The 19,763-nt window shown below is 45.0% G+C and overlaps 1 protein-coding gene across 2 annotated transcripts in view; it reads right to left on the reverse strand.

The window, feature by feature from the left end:
* Window positions 1-6,452, reverse strand: part of LOC140396926 (secreted frizzled-related protein 1-like) — a 125,165-nt gene extending 118,713 nt beyond the window's left edge. The window contains exon 1 of one of the 2 annotated variants that reach the window (XM_072485859.1): window positions 5,569-6,452. In XM_072485859.1, the coding sequence (XP_072341960.1) occupies window positions 5,569-6,097 (529 nt within the window). In that variant the 5' untranslated portion in view covers window positions 6,098-6,452. The remainder of the gene's footprint in view (window positions 1-5,568) is intronic. The other variant, XM_072485860.1, reaches the window with a different exon arrangement.
* Window positions 6,453-19,763: the final 13,311 nt, after the last annotated feature.

The following is a 19,763-nucleotide window of genomic DNA, read 5'->3' on the forward strand; positions in this document are numbered from 1 at the left end:
CAGCATCCAGAACCTTTTGATAGAGCGTGTGTTCCAGATTTCCACTACTGTGCAATAATAAAGCTGGCTCAGTTCGCATCTGTTCATCTCCTTTTCACATGCTGTCACAATTCAACCCCCTTTGTAACCCTCCCAAACGAACAGACCACAGCCGGAAAACTCTTATCAAAATAAAAAAGGACCAACATTTTTACTTTTCTAACCAGCCTCTCTCTTTTCTTTTAATTTGCAGCTCCATTCGCATTTCGACAGCTGCTTTTATTCCAAACCATACACTTGTCATTACAATGAGACTGTTTTATATACCTCAAGGCAGGTCACTTGATGAACAGAACATTCACTCACTGCACTGTGATTAAAACCAGAGCCCTACTACTTTCTATGGCACTGCTCTAAGACTCGGCTTTCTCTATAAAAATTGAACATAACCATTACCGCCCCCCCCCCTCCCCAAAACCAACGTTATAGGTCATTTAGAAAATACAAAAGAGGAATATACAAAGCATTCACTGCTGAAACAGAAACATAAGAATGTCAGGGAATAGAAAAAGTGTCCTGTGTTGGTACATCTCTCTTCTGGTGCATATGAAATCTGTTAGTTGTATGCATCAGTGTGTGGAGCCGTCTGTCTAAAGTGTGCATGTGTGTACAATGAATGTACCATTGTGTTTGTGCTGCATCTATGCGGGCACAAAGTTAAGCCTTCAGACATAAACTGCTGTCCTGGTCAGGTAAAGAGGCTCACAAAACAACTTAAATGAGGTTATGAAGCAAGAAGGTGCAATTCATTCACCTTGCCCCATTTGAAATCTACATTCACAGTTTGAAAAACAAATCCTAACTTTCATATTTCACGATTGGTTAGGGACAGAGACTGTATCCAAGAATTTAGTGACGCCTCCAAGTGGCGCCTGTAACAAAGCTTTCTTTGATGGCCGAGCCTGTTTGTGGTTTTGCATTGGTAACTGAGATCTGCAAATGGCCCAGTAAGATGACAGTCCCCTTTTATCATATTTTCAGGCAGAATTCATTTCTTGTTCGAAAACTGCTGACAGTGCTCAGTCAGATGGGTCTCACACCATGGGCGCGATTCTCCACTCCCACGCCGGTTGGGAGAATTGCCTGGGCCTCCGAAATTTCCGGGGACGCCGGTCCAACGCCCTCCCGCGATTCTCCCAAGCGGCGGGAACGGGCCGGTCGAGTTTCACAGGCCGGAGGATCGCCGGAGATACCCAAAATGGCGATTCTCCGGCACCCCCGCTATTCTGAGGCCCGGATGGGCCGAGCGGCCAGGCCAAAACGGCGGGTTCCCCCCGGCGCCGTACACACCTGGTCGCTGCAGTCGTGGGCGGTGCGTGAACGCTGGGGGGGCGGCTTGTGGGGGGGCGAGGGGGGATCCTGCACCGGGCTTCACCTGGAATGTGGGGTGGCCCGCGATCGGTGCCCACCGATCGTCGGGCCTTCCTCTCTGAAGGAGGACCTCCTTCCTTCCGCGGCCCCGCAAGACCCGTCCCCCATCTTCTTGCGGGGTGGATTTGGACAGGACGGCAACCACGCATGCGCGGATGACGTCCGTTATGCGGTGCCGGCCGCGTCGTCTATTCGGCGCCGCTTTTACGCGGGCAACAAGGCCTGGCGCGGGTAGATGACGCGGCCCCGATACTGGCCTATTGTCAGGGCCTGAATCGGTCGGGACCGGGGCCGTTCCGCGCCGTCGTGAACGCCGTCGAGGTTCACGACGGCGCGGCCACTTTGGCGTGGGGGTGGAGAATCCCGCCTCATGTGTTTCTGACACACACATTGAGCACAAGCAGCTGCCACCAACAGGTAAACCAGCTGGATTGGGTCAGATCATATGTCAACAAGTAGCAGGTGTCAAACAAAAACACTGCCTTTGTTATTCACCACAAATTGCAGCCAGCAATTGTGCATGGAACCAACCTTTTTGTGGCAGCAACTGAGAACATTGTGAGCAAGGAAACCTTCGTAGCGAAGTAATAACAGTGTTCTATCCAATGTGAAACTATCTCACAGATTAGGAAAAGTCAAAGTTTGCTCCATGGTTAATGCTGAGTTGAATGATCTCAACTGGAATGGAGCTCAGTTTGTCTCAAGACCCACAGACAGTTGAAAGATCAACAAGTCAAACATGATTCCCTCTTCTAATTGTGAATCAGTAATCACTCCATTAATGTAATGTGTGTGTATGAAGCAAAGACAGGACCAAACTGAGATGTCCCATACAGTCAAATTGCTTCCAAAGCTCAGCCATTAGAGTGAGTGCCTGTGGAACAGTAACCGAACACCCGTCTGTGCAAGGGTGTGTGGAGAATAGCAGCAAAGTGCCTGAACGCCGCTGGAGTTTCTTCTTCTCCAGCATTGGAGGGACTTCTAACTGCATTAACAGATGGGTTTATGTCAAGAGGAAGGCTCCAAGTGTTAAAAATGCATCGTGTTAGATGCTGAACACAGCCCAGAAAACTGGCTCCCACCCAGGATAAACTAATAACCATTCTGTTTGCTCCAAATATTCATCTTCTGGTGCAAGGAACCAATAGCTATGTTTTAAAAGGTTTTTGCTATGTATTTTCGTAAATTTACAAGAAACTAACTGTGCTCCAATGTCATCAGTAAATACTTTGGTGTCCCTTTTAGGAGGCATTTTCAGGAGTTTAAAAGGAGGCTTTTTTGTGATAAATTAATTCAGTTGAAAATGGGTTTAACTTAACTGGGTTGTCACTCAAATATATCAAGTGTTACTTAATGCAGCCTGAATGCTTTGATTCACAGCAGATTTTCCATTCGATGATATGCAAATGAGTTTGAACAGGAATTCTATGGACAAAACACTTTATCGAATGGGCACAAATTGCATCCATTTGGAAAACTCTATCCACCAGTTCCTTTCATTAATGTTGATGGAAGTTTTTTTTGTGAAGCAAGCAGCAATAAAGGCACTGTTTAATTTACAGCTATCACTCCCATTCACAAGACTCAAATGCTAATCTGTTCATAATTATTCATCAGTGCTTCATAATCTCTGGCCAAGATCAACATTGCAGACTTGCGAAGCAGTTCAGACTGTCACTTTGTTCGAAATATAAACACCATTCTTCTAACTACATGGCAATCTTGTCCCATTGCATTCTTCATCACTACACTCAGTCTATATTCCACTTCATAAGCAGGGAACATTGATATAGGCCTGCAAAGAGAACCTTTTGGTTAAAAATAAATGTTATGTTTCAAATGAACTAAACTGGTGTGATCAAGCCCAGACTTGGATTGTTTTAAATCAAGCGCCAGCCAATATGGGGTCAAAGCCCTCACCACTTAAATCCCAGCCTTCAGACTGCACAGTCAAATAGAACGAGCTGATATAGAGACCAGTGTAACACCATTCAAATGACAAGTTCATGCAGTAAGTAACAGACCAAGACAACAGCTTGCCTTTATATAACAAAAAAAACACATAAGGAGTGATTGGAACAGGTTTGGTCAAAGAGCTCGATTTTAAAACACATCAGAAGGAGAGAGAGGTACAAAGGCAGGAATTCCAAAGCACATGGAGATATGGCTGCCAATGTGGAATAGCCTACATACATGTTACCAAGTCTCAAAATGGGCATTTGGCTCGGTAGAATGAGATTTGCATCCATATCTTTACAAGAAGTCAATGCTTTAAAGAGAGGGAAGAGAGATTTGTGAACTATCAAATAGCAATTATTCAACTCCATTCACACACAGGCCAAACAAAAACAAAGATTTCTTTGGATGTTTGCTCAGGATCAGATAGGTTTGTCTCAGCTCTGCTGTATTAGTTTCATAAGGCCAATACGACAATTGTCCATTGAAGACATATGGGGTTCCACTCATCATACATTTGCTGAAAATGTTGCAGAACGGAAGCATTAAAAGCAAGTGTTGTCACTAGCCAGCAGGGGGGCTGATTTGAGGGCCAACAACGGTTCCATTGCCAATGAAGTTCACTTAAATATTCAGTGTAACCATAGCCATTTCTCTCTTACCTGCAAATTATGGATTGTTACTGGACTGTCATTTCATGGGTATCCCTACCTTCCAGTGCCTAGGTTCTTTAGGCTCTTCAGCCTTTGGGGAGGGAGAGTGGCGGGGGGGGGGGGGGGGGGGAGAGAGAGAGAGAGAGAGAGAGAGAGCACGACCCTTGTCTGATGACCAAGAATATGCAAACAGGAACAGACAGGCCTCAACTGTCTCTATCTCTCACAACCTTGCCCAAAAGTTCATTTCAGGAACATCTGTTCAACTTTGCAATGAATGCGACCATCAGTGTGCATCTCTTGTGAAAATGCCCCAGTGAAAGATTATTGAGGGGCATGTTGCCAAATACTTCAGTCAGTAAATATTGCCCTGATTGAAAGCTGCAATCTCAGAACAGGATTGAAAAAACAAAAGCACACATTCGGACTTTGTACATCCAATCTATCATCCTCATAAAAAATAGGATGCTGTAATTATGAGTATCCGGCGCAAATATAACCTTGCTTCAATGTAACAGAGTAACTGACAGGTAAATCCTCTCGAGCACAAATATAGAAGTGCCTTCCCCAGAAAACTTACAATGATGTAGACATCGTCAGGTATCAAGCCAATAGCATGAGAAGGTCCTGCAGACATGGAAATATATTGATTCAGATCACTTTGATTCGATTACTTTGAAACCACTCCCAGATTATCTATTAATTTATTTCACCATTGCCAATACTTATTCACAGTTAAGGGGGATGCATTTCACAAACTGTAGTTTAGTTGGAGGGGACCACAAGGAAGTTCATGGTAGGCTGCTGCTCCACCGCTGCCTGGAAACATGGGCACAACAGTTTCAGACAACTGCAGGGTTAAAGTTTCCCTTAATAACTAGCAGACTGGGAAAGGGATGTTTAACAGCAGCTCCTGTGCTTGACCTACCTTTGTGACCAACCCCCAGCAAATCGCAGCCGTTCAAATCCACTTGGATCCAGACACAGAAACGTGGCCCCGCTCACTAGCAGATTGGCTCAAAATAAACTCTTCAAGCGAAAGGGAAGGAGTAAGTGAACACTGGACATTCAGAAGCAAAGCAGAGAGACACATCGCGGACAAAGCTAGACACCAGAGAGTGGGGCTGCGACCATTGTTTTAACCCCAAATTTCCCAGTCACAACCAGGACAATTAATTTCTCTCTCGCCCAACTGTTGCCCACACACCCACCCATTGGCATCGCCGTTTGAAAGAGTCGGATTGGGAGAAATGACAAATGGTTAAGTATGAACCTTGATCTGCAGGAAAGTTACATAGAATTTACTTCGGCACTGTAAATTCGATGTGAATTCTATGTAACTTTCCTGCACCCCGTTTTTCAACTGGGTGAAACGTCCAGCTAAACATAGCGCTGGGGAGAAGAATTCGGCACAAACCACTTGAAGCTTCCTCACATGAACTTCAGCAATGGGATAAAGCAGGGGTCACCTCTGAGCCGTCATGAAAGCTATCTATCTCTTTTCGGTATTTGGCCTCTTTTAGACCGCAGTGAAAACTGCCAATCTTACCTTGCGAGCTGGTCGACTGAGTGGCATTGGGGTTTGGAAGGGCGATGCACAAGTCATTGTCAAGTGGGAATTTGTCGCATTTCAGCATGTCCGGCCAGGGGAAGCCAAAGAACTCCATGACAGGTGTGCAGGCATCTCGGACTGCTGTGCAGAGAGAGCGGCAAGGGTAGATGGGTCTGTCCAGGCAGATAGGGGCGTACAGGGAACACAGGAAGAGCTTGGTGTTGGGGTGACAGTTCTTATTGAGCAGCGGCACCCAGCTGCTGGCCTGTTGCTGTACCTCCTCCATGGTCTCGTGGTCCAACAGGTTGGGCAGGCTCATTTTGTGGTAGCCCACGTTATTGCACAGTCTCAGGGCAAAGGGAATGTCCACGCAGTGCGGAGGCTTGATGTAAAAGCGACTGTCTGCTTGCCAGCTCGATTCGTCCAATTCCATCGCGGCACAACAGGCAACAAGCCCTATGCTCAGTGGGAGAAAGGCTGTGTAAAAGTTCCAGCAAGTCTTCCTGGAAATGCTTCTTCCTCCCATTTTCCTTGTTGCTGGAGAGCCCTGTGTGCCGATGGCCAAGTCACGCTTCTCTGTTTTGCGCTGTTGGACTTTAAGCTTCACTCTCCAGGATCAGCCTTTCGAGAAAGCAGCAGTGTTTGGTCTTATTGTGCGCCCGGCTTTGAAACAGCACCGCCTCGAAGAGATCAGTACCTGCCTCTTTTTTCATCATCCAGTCTAGCCAGGCTCTCTGTGTCTCTTTTAATCCCCCCCTTTTTTCAGCCCTCTGTGCACCGAATGTGTGTACAAGCAGTGTGGGTTGATGAAAAGCCTGCCCCACTGATCCCAACATCCAGCTTTTCTCAGCATCAAGTTTGTACTGCCTGGAATGTGCAGCTTCCTGTCTTCCCATTCCAGCCTCTGCGTCTCGCAAAGCAACCAATCAGCCTGGAGCCATCCCCCCAGATTCCTCCCCTCTGGAAGTGTCAATTACAGCCCTGACTTACCAATCAGTGACAGGCAGCACCCCCCCCCCCCCCCCCTCCCTCTCTCCAACTCTCTCTCCCCCCCCCCCCCCCCCCCCCAGCTTTCATTTATTCTTTCACTTCTGGCCAATTGTCGTAACACACCGAAATGAAAAATAGGACATGTTTCTTTCTGACGAAGCTTCTGACTCCCAGCGGTTCAAAGCAACAACTCCGACACGTTTAATCCCTGAGTTTACTTGAATTTATAGAAAGTGCTGGCATGCGTTTTCCCAGTGACCTCCTTGTCAGCTCCGGGTCAATTTCCTCAATGCAGCAACAGAGGAAGAGCCCACCCCGGCATTCCCTGGTCTAATGTCAGCTGCCCCCATCTCACACTCTTCACCGCAGCTGACTCGGAAACTTCCTGGCAGCCAGGGAAACTTTCCACAACACGCCTTCACCTTCCTCTGCCAGCTGACTTATTCCAAGAAAGTTTCTCTTTTTACAGATTTTGTGTTTTTTTGTCTCAGCCTACTTGGCAGAAGTTGAAGCGAGGCCAAGCTACTGGATTTGACGAGGAAAAGTGAGTTGGGGGAACTTTGCAAGCAGCGAGTGCTCCAGCGTGGTGCCCGAAACGCCATTTACCTTGGCAGCACCTTTTCATCAAGTCTGCATTCTGATGCATGGCAATATTCTTCCCCTTTTGTGCTTTTCTCCCTCCTCTGTTTCTGCGTGACTTTGGTGGCGAGAAGATCATTCGCCCTGGGTGGGAATGGGACGTTCAATTCGCATCGCCAATATCATTGAAGCAACTTACTGTCACCACTCATAACTGTTTTAACCCTGTTCGTGCCCACCGGGGTTAACAGATTGGCCCCACATAACGATCCCGATCTCTGCTGATTAAGATTCATCAGTAAAACAGATATATATAATTGCACATTAATTCCACTCCCCCGGTAGGATGGTGGCTTAAATCCTACACTAAACCGGAGTCCCAAACGAAATAGTGCGAAAACCCGCCTCATGGTCTGTTCAGGGTGAGTCGATGTCAGCTCAGGCAGCAGGGGGCAGTACAATCGGTTCATGCCAATCCAAGGCGAGAATGAGAACCGGTGCTGACTGGCTATTCGTGACATTTACTAGAATGGTAAATTTATCAAAAAAGACAATGGTTTTCCAATGGTTGAACAGACTGCTGACACTCCCTGTTTAGGTTCAAAATGTGAAATGGCCAGTTGTAAAGGTGATGCCGCTAGGTGGGCATCAACGATGTGGCCAGTATGTGTTGCCCATCCCTAATTTCCCTTGAGAAGACAGTGGTGGCCAGCTTGAGTGATGAAGGTGTTCATACAGTGCCAGGACCCTTGGCCAGTGATGGTGAGGAGACTCCATTTGGATGAGTGCTCCAATGCTAACCCATCATTCACACGGTCTTGAAAGTAGACAGATGACCATTCAGCGAAGAGAAAAGGCCATTTGGTCAGTCATTGCTTCTTGGGGTTGACTCACCTCAATACAACTTCAATCAGCTTTGTTGGACCAAAGATTATTTTGCCTCTGGTATCCATCAGAGTGTTCCAAAGAAAGACCTGCATTCCTGTACACTTTTCACAATCAGCACATACCTCACTGCATTTTACAGCCAATTAAATACTTTTGAAAGTCCCCTGACTGATGTAATATAGGAAATGAAGCTGTTAATTTCACACAAACAGCACTATGATAATGGCCAGTTAATATGATGTTGATTGAGAGATACATACTGGCCAGGATACTGGGGATAACTCCTCTTCTGTTCAATATTGCCATGGAATCGTTTACATCAACCCAAGTAGATAGATGGTGGCCTTGGTTCTACATTTCATTTAGAGATTGGTCCCCCCGACAATGCAGCACTTGCATCAGCCTTGGTTTTCTCAATCCAGGAGAGGGACGTGAACCCAGAGATTTAGAGGCAAGCATATTACCAACTCAGCCACAGCTTACACAGAAGCTATTTCTAATACTTTGATGTGATATTCATGATTTATCTAATCTGTCAGATTTAATATTTATCTATCTTAATGATCTGCCTCTCTTGTTCATAAAATGCTGATCAGTTGGATTCCTTTTTCAAGTCTGATGTAAATCACGCCTGTTGTTAAATGCATGCTCTTACTTCTTAAAAGCCACAGTTATAGGTTGATGCATACAGACTCTGGACATTTGTGCGACAGGACAGGTCAACTGTACACATGACAGATTGTCTTCCAAAAAATGTGAATGACACTGATATCAAACTGTTTACTGTGGAAAATTGTTTAAATGGCAGGAAAGCCCCATTTAAAAAGTAAGTGTTGAGGAAGAATCCTTTGCATTTTCACCTAAATGACAGGAAATTTGTTGAATAACTGAGTGAGTTATTAGTGAGGTCACGAAAGTGAACAGTGCAAATGAGTTCAAGAAACAACCCAATGCTTTTAGAGAGAGCGTGAGGCAAAGAGAGAAAGGATTGAGGGAATGCTCAGGTGCTGACAAAAGATTCCTGTCTTTCCGTTGGTGGTGCCATCTTCCACTGTTACATTAGTTGAAGTGTCTTGCTCGATCAAAGCTCCATTAAGAACCTTAATAGATACAAAGTTTTGTACAAAACACACTCTTCATTTAACTGTTACATTTGCATGTCTCACTTTAGCTGTCACACTTCAGATGTGATACATCTGATTCCGGTGTGGAAGACCACAGCGATAGCTAACACGTACTGGACTGTAGTTCAGTGTATCATTAGGGAGCACAAAGAAGTAGAAAGCAATTGAAAAAATCCTGAAAAATCAAAGCATACTTGCATATTTTGGTCTCTATTTAATGTAGAGCAATTGCATTCATCTGGAAAGATTTCTTTTTTTTAAATAAATATTTTTATTGTCCTCGTTTTTCACATTTTCATCCAAATTTACACCCACCAACAAACAATCAACAGTAACAAATACAATGTCAATCCCCAGGCCAACAATTCCTCCCTCCCACCAACCCCCAAACAACCCACAACATTTTAAATACAAACATTTAAAAAAAGGATTCAGGAATCCACCATCCACCCCAGACATAGTCACCAACAACATGCACAGTCCAACCCCCCCCCCCCCCCCACCACCCCAACACCCCACTACCACCCCAACCCCCCCCCCCCCCAAATGTTCACTGTCATCCAATTTTTGAAAGTGCATAATAAACAAAGCCCATGAATTGTAGAAACCTTCCATTCTTCCCCTCAACTCAAACTTTACCTTCTCGTGTGTTAAAAACTCCAACAGATGCCCCTGCCCTCCAGGGCACAGGGTGGAGAATCTGACCATCACCCCAACAGGACCGCCCTTTGTCGATCAACGAGGCGAAGGTTAAAACCTCTGCCTCCGCACTCGCTTCCAAACCCGTCCGATCTGATACCCCGAATATGGCTTCCAGGGGACCTGGTTCAAGCTTCATATGTACCACCTTCGAGACTACCCTGAAGACCTCCTTCCAATACCCCTCCAGTGTTGGACAGGACCAAAACATATGAATGCACTTTGCTGCCCCCCTCCCTTCACCCCCCCCCCCGCAATATTCACAAACACCCTCTACCCCCTCCAAGAGTCAGCTCATCCTCGCCTTCGTGAGGTGCACTCTATACACCTTCAACTGTATCAGCCACAACCTCGTGCTGAAATTTGAGGCATTTACCCTCCAGTGCACCTCACACCGTAACCCCTCCTCTATGCACTCTCCCAACTCTTCCTCCCACTTTGCCTTAATCCATTCCAGCAGTGCCTTCTCTTCCAGAATCGCTCCATAAATCTCCGACATCACCTCCCCTCTCCACTCCCCCTTTCGTCAGCATCTCCTACAACAGTGTGGGGGCCAGCACCACCGGAAAGCTCTGTATCTCTTTCTTAGCAAAATCTCAGACCTGCATATACTTAAACATTTCCCCTTGACCCAACCCTATTTTGCCCCTAGCTCCTCCAGTCCTGCAAATTGGCTTCCCAGAAACAAATCCTTTAATGCCCTGGCTCCCTTCTCCTCCCATCTCCGAAAACTCCCATTCCACTTCCCTGGCTCAAATCTGTGATTCCCCCGAAAAGTGCTGGCGCAACTGCCTCCAGATTTTCAATGTCACTACTACTACCGGACTCCCTGAGTATTTCCCGAGGCCATCGGGAGTGGTGCTGGTGCCAACGCCCTCAGCCCCGACCCACTACACAGACTCTCCTCCCTCCTAACCCACTGGGAGTCCCCCCCATCTAACCCAGCTCCTCACCTTCTCCGCGTTCGCCGCCCAGTAATAAAATAGTAAATTCGGAAGACATAACCCCCTGACTGCTGTCCTCTCTGCAACAGCACCTTCCTAATCCTAGCCACCTTCCCCCCCCCCTACATAAATGAGGTAATCATCTTTTCAACTTCCTTGAAAAATGCCTTTGGCAGGAAGATCGGCAGACACCGAAAAATAAACAAGAATCGTGGCAACACGTTCATTTTAATTGCCTGTACCCAACCTGCCAGCGACAGAGGGAGACCATCCCACCTTGCCAGATCCGCTTTCACCCTTCCCACCAGACTAGTAATGTTATACCTACGGAACCCGCCCCCAATCCCGTGCCACCTGCACCCCCAGATATCTAAAGTGAGTCCCCGCCCTACGGAATGGGAGTCCCCAACCCCTGGCCGAAACACCACAAAATATTCACTTTTATCTCAATTTAAAATATAGTGACTTGAGCATCTACGGTGGTTGGAGTGAGGACTGCGAGTTGGAAACCCAAAGACATTGCTGCTAAACTCTGCTGTCTGTACCACAATTCACGCAAACTTCTGTTCACTCATCACTGCTGTGCTCGACGACTGGCAGTGGCTACTGGTCCAACAACACCCTGATTTTAAAATTCTTCTCCTTGTTTTCAAATTTCTCCAAATTTCTCTAAAAAAATTAATTTAGAGTACCCAATTAATTTTTATTTTCCAATTAAGGGACAATTTAGCGTGGCTTGTGGGGGTGAGACCTACGAAGATATGGGGAGAATGTGCAAGCTCCACATGGACAGTGATCCGAGGCTGGGAATTGGGTATTTTAATTTAAAAAAAATAAGTTCCTCTTCAGTCCTCTCCCTATCTCTTTAACAAATCTGCCCCCCACACATTCTCCATTTTGCTGTCAGGCTCCTTTTATCCCTGCACACTTTGCCTCAGCACTGCCAGCTATTCCTTCAATGGCCTAGGTCACGCTGAGTGGAATTCCCTTCTGAAACCCATTGCATACCTTGTGTGAAAGTTCCCTTAAAACCCATCTCTTTGATCATCCCTCCCAACATCCCCTTTTTAAATTCATGATCTTTTCCCCACAGGAATCTGTGGTGTCTTTTTTATGCCAAAGTTTGTGCCATGCTGTTTTCCCTTGGAAACTGAGGCATGTTTGAACATGGTTTGAACACGGTGTTCCCAAGCCGCGTTTGTCAAATTGGAATGTTTCTCTGGCCAGAAATCCTGAGTTTTCAATCAAAACCTGTATTGGTTTTGAATTGAAGCCCGTGCCCCTCATGCAGCAAATACTTACATGCATATTGCACCATTAACATGGGAAAAATCCCCACAACAGCATTCAGTATGGCGCTAAAAAGTGTGTTTGAAAATAGCTGAAGCAATATTGGCAGCCAAGCTTCTGTGTCACAGAGTCATGGACTCACAGAATTGTGCAGGAGGCCATTCGGCCCATCATCTCTGCACCGGCTCTCCTATCGAGCATCGTGACTTCGGGCCATTCCCCTGCCTTTCCTGCAAATTGTTTCTGACAGGTTTGGCTTATCTGAGCTTTAGAAGAGACACTAGAAAAGTTGTGGACTGGTAGCATATTGCACAATAATGATCACTGAGGCAGCTCTGTACTTTCATCACAACTGCATGCTACAGAGTTAAAGAGTTGCAGCAGGGATCAGCTACTGTGTAGTTTTCTATTCCAACCTGTGCCGGCAAGCTCCCTGCTTTCCTCCATAATCCCTGGTCTCCCCCCACTACATCTTGTCGGTGGTTGACAGAATGAGAAAATTGCCTGGTCCAAGGACCGTGAGTGAACAGTTTAAAAAACATGTGATGTTTCATCGAAAATCAACTACCACTCTCATTTAAAAACTTGTAAAATACATGGTTATTTGGAACACAAACAAGGGTTAAGGTTGAAGAATGATGTTGGACAAGATAAGAAGATTTGCCACAACAGTACCAACAATGAGGAACAAGGGGAGTTTTTGTTGTTCAGCTTGGAGCAGATAAAGTTTAAGGGAGATGTAACAGAGATATTCAAAATTATGAAGTGTTTTGATAGAGTAAATAAGCATAAACTGTTCCCAATGGCAGGAGATTCAGTAACCAAAAAGCCACAGATTTCAGATGATGAGCAAAGATGCCAGAGGGAAGATGAGAATTTTTTAATGTAGCAGTTTTTTGTGAGCTGGAATGACTCCCTTTTCTAAAATAAATTTAGAATACCCAATTTTCTTTTCCAATTAAGTGGCAATTCAGCGTGCCCAATCCACCTACCCTGCACATCTTTGGGTGAGACCCACTCAGACACGCGGAGAATGTGCAAACTCCACACGGACAGTGACTCGGGGCCGGGATCGAACCACTGCGCCACCGTGCCGCCCTCGGAATGACTGCCTGATTGTGTGGGAGAAGCAGATTTATGAGTAACATTCAAAATGAAATTGGGTATAGACTTGATAAAGAAACATTTTCAGAGAGCTAGGAGTTGGACATATTGGAGAGATTTTACAAAGAACCAGCAAGCGTAGGTAGGCAAAATGATCTTCTTCTGTATTGTCTATGGTTCTAATTGCACTGTCACAGAACAAATAGTCTACTTCAGATTCTGTGCTCCAGATGTTATTAAATCAGATTCAATACAGAAATAGAAGGTAACCAGGAAAGAAAGCTCCAGTCTCTGGTTCTTGGTGAATGAAACTAAGCCTGTTATCCCAACTGACATCAGCATTTCCACAAGCCAATCAGCATTATCACACTGAAAATTAATATTGGTTATCTGGACTTGGCAGTCTGAAACAGTGGAGGGTTTGTGAAAGCAACAGAGAGGCAGCATTGTATGGCCCACATCATGGGATGATGCTTCTCAGCAATCTGATGATATAAGGAGCCTCTATAGAAAAAGGAGGGTTGTACTTTCTTGTGGGGGGGGGGGGGGGGGGGGACATGACTCAGCAGCCTCTTTTGTTTCAGGTCTGAGTGGCTCAGGATGGTAACTCTGTAAGCCCTTGGGAGCTGAATGCCAAGTCACTTTAGCTGCACAGGGGAAATTATGCCAACACAGTGCTGATTGCAAAACAGCTCAAAACAAAACCCAATGGCCAAAGAAAGAGACATTATTGAAGCTTGATTTTGATGCCGATTTTTTATTTGAAAGCGTGGAAAAAGCAGCCATTACATGGAACTCTTGCACTTCACCCTCATCAATCTTTTAAATCTATGGATGGATTTTGACTAAACTTAAAACAGATTTAAAACTTTCACCACAAATCACATTGCAAGCAGACATAATCCCCATTTTATATCACAAATAAATCTTTCTGAATGAACCCTGCTTCAGAAAGAAGTAAATTCTCTTTTTAGAAGTTTTGTTAAGTGCATGAATCCATGAATGAGACCTAAAACCAACAGGAGAACTGCTCAGAAGTCAGCTAGATTGCATTTTGAAGGAATAATCGAAAATAAATGGAAGGTTCCCTGCAAAGGAATGCTCAAAAGCTGCCAAAGCCTGCAATAACTTTTTTCCATTTTCAAAAATAAATGATTTCACCAAAATGATTAATCGTTGCTTTGTGCTGAGGGATTGGATAGTTAATGTCAGGCTGGTAAAAGCCCCTTTTGTACTAATTGACCAGGGAGATGGTTAATGGAGAGGTTGATGTTATCACCACATTTGCCTTTCTGTGGAGTTAATTCTGATTGAAAGGAGCAAATAGATATTGCAGGCACATCTTCATGGACTGGTAGTTTGCAGAATATAAGTGCAGGCCTGTGAAGTGTGACAATCATGCGAGTTGCCATTTACACAGAGACCTTGCATTCTGCCAGTTTTTTTCTGTCAATGTTCTCAACTTTATAAATTTCACAGGAGGCCTCTCGCGACCATGCCACGCTCTGAGTCGGGTGGGGCAATGATAAACAGGTCCAGCCTTTGAATTTCCAGTTTTCCCACCACTGTTCCCCTCCTCCCTACATAACAATCTCCTGCCACCCAAATCCTGCTTCCGATGCCACCTTCCTCATTCCTACCAGGTGAGGATGGACATCCACCTTGGAAAATAGTGGAGAGACCCCAGTGGTTTAAATGGCTCATTCCTCTCGGCCATGCAATTTTTTCCCTCCTTTATACCCTGAAAGCTGGGAAAGACATAATCCAGAACATTACATTTTGCCGAGCACAGTGCCCAAACATAGTGAAGTCCCGTGAGACAGATATATAAGGAATTGTCTTTAAACCATTACTGTTATGGAAGGTGTTCTAAAAAGTGAACCCTTTCATCTGGATGTTGATTTTAATTTCCCGAAATGTGGCAGATTGCAGGTGATCACGCAACATGTTTTACAGAACACTACTTGTGCTCTGCCTAAAAGCCCAGTAATATGTGCAAATCGTCTTCACTGAAGCACTTCAGAAATTTGATAATCTGGTAAGGACAGAGAATATGAATTTTACAGATTGTTTCAGCTCGAATCACTAACTCTCAACCCTAACCAAGAATTTAACCTGAAACCTTCTTACTGTGTGCGGCAAAGTACTATGTTGTGCACGTCTTGTGCCCGTATCTATTGGGAGAACATTCAGCATTAATTAGAAAGGGACATTACTCTCGGGAAAAGATGGGGAGTAGGTGTTTTAACATAACTGTATGACTCAGGGCATTTCGAGTGCAGAAGCTGGACAAAGCAAATTCCTCTGAGTGTATTAATGAGACTGAAGGCATACATACAAGGACCTGCCAATTCCCGAGCTGATGAGGCTTCAGCCAGTGGTAGAGGTGTGCGGCTGCAGGTTTGCCTCAAACCGGTGATATCCAAGTAAGGAGCGTGCAACCACAAAGCAAATTGAGGACATTATCAATAAAAATAGAGCTGAGGAGAGAAGGGAAATCACAACAAACGTCATTCTCGCTGGGAAAATAGTTTGTTTCAGTCACCTATAATTTAACCCATTGCAGTAATCAATTCTTGCAAAGACAGATCTAAAGATACGACTCCAGCGTGCCTTTCATTTTGTACTGAAATGCACAACCTCAAGTGTTGATCATACCCCATGTTAGGGATAGAGAGACATCAGCCAAGGATATCAGCGATAGATGGGCCACACCCCATGAATTCAATGTTGGTGATAGATTATATCATAATAATGGACAACAGCAATGATATAATAACATACAGATCCGTCCAAATTGTTCACCTTCTGCCCACACCTGGCCATGTACATGTTCTGTCCGTGCCGGTGTAAATGGTGTGCATCTATCTAAACTCCTCTATTCATAACTAAAACAGACCAAACTGTCAAGGTTGATACACAATAACAAAAATTCCTTTAAATAAATAAGCAAGGTTTTTCTTAACAGCACAAAAATAGGACAATTAAAAAAAATAATTCTTAATTATGTTCGAACAAATTAAAATGTATCCCTAAATGGACAAAGCTAAACCCAGTGCAAAGAGTTACATTATTCAGTTCTGCCTCGTCACCAATGCTACAGTTGATAAATTGGCCCTGATTTAACAAAATAGCCTTTGCCACTGAAACAAACTGAAACTTGACTGGATTTTCTAATTTCATATCAGTTATTAACACATTTTGATGATGTGACTAGGAGTGATTACTAGGATATGTTGCCCTAGATGTTATGGTGTAAGGTCACTAACGGGACCATTGGAATGCACAGTGGCAAAATAACAAACTGGGGTAAGGGAACATTTTTTTAAAAACCTGCTTCTTTCATCGCAACTTCAAAAATGGATGTTGTTTGTTGTAAATTTTACCTTAAATAGCAAATGTAGTATTGCCAGTTCTGACTGAATGTTTATTTCTGGTGGTTTCACTACTTGACCTCTGTAGCCACCTGGGTTGGCCACTTCCCGACTTAAAATGGAGAACCGCAAAGACTACAGGGAAATTCAGCCAACACAGGCAAAAACTAGCAAGTGCAGAAATCCTGTGTATTAGAACTTGCAAAAGCCCAGACAGCACGGAAACTAGCAGCCATCTGCATATTAATGAGCGATCCCCGGGCACAATTGAAACACTTAAGGTGTATAAGGCCAAGCCAGACTCCTCGGCGTCAGCAGGAGCCAAGACAAAGGAAGGCCAACGGACCGCCCAGCGATCAGGGAACCGCTCCAGTATTGGAGAAATCGATCCAAGTGATCGGAACGCAGTCCAATCACTTGGAACCAGGTACGGAGTCCGCCCCGAAGGGCGGGAAGCCCCTGGGGACTATAAAGTAAAGCCCCCAAGTTCAATTTGTCCTTCACTCAGCAACTCTAATCAACCCGTGAGAGTGAACTGTCTAACCTGCCGCATCAACCAAGTAAGTCTCCAGTCAACGCAAGCTACGAGATAGGCGCTCGTAGCTACCAGTCCATACCAGCTTTTGAATCCTGCAGACTCAGATCGAACGAAAGGCCATTTGTTCCCCTGACCTGGTGGGCCAATTCCGAAGCTAAGTATAGGCCTTTTAGTGATAGAGAATAGTCTAGAAAGTAGAGTTTATGCATGAGTAGTGATTTACTGTGTATAATAAATGTGTTTTGATTTGAATCTTAATAATTGGTGTGCTGAGTTATTGATCAGTACTTGAACTTGAACCTCGTGGCGGTATCATAAAGATACCTGGCGACTCTAGAGCAAAGGTTATAGAAACAGAGCAAATTAAGTAAAGATACAACGGGCAACATTTAAGAACCAACCAAAAGTTAGCAACACCTCCCACCTCTCAAAGGTCTGAAGCTCACCTCTCCCAGGTTCCCGCATACCCCCACTATTAGTCACGTGACATGTCCATCTTCACAGCGTCCACTTTCTCACATCAATTGGATAGCAAACAGACTCTTCAATACCAGATTGGAAGATTCTCAACTAGCAGTCAAAGAAGCATTTGTCCTTACTTGTATTTTCAGAAGTAATGAACTTTTCAAAGAAAATGTTCTTTGTCGGCGGGATCACCTGCTTCACCTACAGCGCACACACACATTTGCAGGTTTCCTGATGGCATGGGATGGACACAATGGGAAATCCTATTGGCTGGCTGCCGGAACGGAGGATCCTGCTGCCGGTGGAGGCACGCCGGAGTGGAAAATAGGGTTGGTGGAAAAAGAATCCCACTCCATGATGTTTCTCGAACACCCCTGTTGTTTTCTCATCTCTAATTCTGGGATTTCCTGGGGTGCATTAAGTGTTTGTACATTGACTACAGTGGTTAGCTCTGCTGCCTAACAGCGCAGGAACCCGGGTTCGATTATGGCCTGAGTAACTGTGTGGAGTTTGCACATTCGGCCCGTATCTGCGTGGGTTTCCTCCCACAGTCCAAAGATGTGCAAGTTAGGTGGGGTTGGGGTTGGACCGGAGGTGGGCCTAGCTCAGATACTCTTTCAGAGGGTTATTGCAGACTTTTTTTAAAAAATATTTTTTTTAAGAGATTTTCCATTTTTCAATTTTACAATAAATGTTCCTGCAAAACCCATATTACCAATAGCAGATGATGCACAAAAACCAGCAGAACAAAAACCCCAGCCAACTACACTCACCCCATCCACCAAGATAAAGACGATCAAAAAAACAAACCAAACCCCAAACTGCACTCCACCCCCCAGCCCCACCATCCCCAGCAACTGACGGTGACTAATACCGTAAAGTAGGCAATGAATTGCTGCCATCTCTGGTAAAAACCTTCTACCGACCCTCTTAATAGTGTACCTGACGTTCTTCAGGTCCAGCAACCATACCAGGCACTGGGTGGAGAAGAAGTCCTCCACTCCAGCGCAATCCACCTCCGGACAATCAGCGAGATTAAGGCAAGGACATCTGCCTTCACTCCCGTCTGCAGCCTCGGCGAGTCTAACACTCCAAAAATGGCCACCAGAGGACAAGGCTCCAGATCAATATTCAGAATGGCCAACATGGTTGAAGAAGGAGACACAAAAGTTTACCAGTTTGGGGCAAGACCAGAACATGTGTGTGTGATTGGCCAGCCCCCCAGAACACCACTCGCACCTGTCTTCTACCTCCGGACAAAAACACTCATTCTAGGTTTGGTCAAGGGCGGCATGGCGGGGCAGGAGTTAGCATTGCTGCCTCATGGCACAGAGAACCCAGGTTCAATCCCGGTCCCGGCTCAATGTTAATGTGGAGTTTTTTCTGTTCAAACTATTCCAATTAAGAGACAATTTAGCATGGTCAATGTGGTGAACCACTGTAACAGGAGATGTAAGGTAGGACCTGCACTACAGGTTCGCCAGTAGCTCCTGCTAGCTGGCTCCACCCACGGAGAACTGTATAAATATGCATTACCTCCAGTGCCCTGCCATTTCGCCAGCTGCAGCAGGAGGCCACACATCTGACTGTAATAAAGCCACAGTTGTATCCAACTTTAATCTTTGTGCAATTGATCGTGTATCAGTCAATCCCCCTACCCTGCACTTTATTGGGTGGGGGTGAGACCCATGCAGACAAGGGGAGAATGTGTAAACTCCTCGCGGACAGTGACTAGCACTGTTGACCATACCTTCCATCACAAGGGTCTTTGAGTGATATGGGAGAATTCTGGAACTGCTCCACCACAGTTCAGCTACAGAGGAACATAGTTACTGCATCAGCCAAGATGATAAGGAACAGTTCAGGACCCGATTGTTACAAGTGTATAAATAATAACCTTCCAGTGTGTCTTCTAATGAGAGTTTTAACATGACAAATTTATTGAATAAGCAGCGTTATTCAGACCAGTAAATTACACAGTTTACATTGATATTTTTAAAGGCTTTTTGCAAGTGATTTTCTATCTACAGACTAGTTATGTTATCAATAAACACAGGGAATTGAGGAATCAGGTTGTTTTAATCATTGAAACTGCCAAGACAGGCTGCAACACATGAACATTTCAAACCATCACAAAGAAGGTGTTCAGACAAGAAATGTGAGAGAGCAAAGTGATGTATTTAAATCCTCATGAATA

This window comes from Scyliorhinus torazame, chromosome 20, assembly GCF_047496885.1.
Source record: "Scyliorhinus torazame isolate Kashiwa2021f chromosome 20, sScyTor2.1, whole genome shotgun sequence".
Taxonomy (NCBI): Eukaryota; Metazoa; Chordata; class Chondrichthyes; order Carcharhiniformes; family Scyliorhinidae; genus Scyliorhinus; species Scyliorhinus torazame.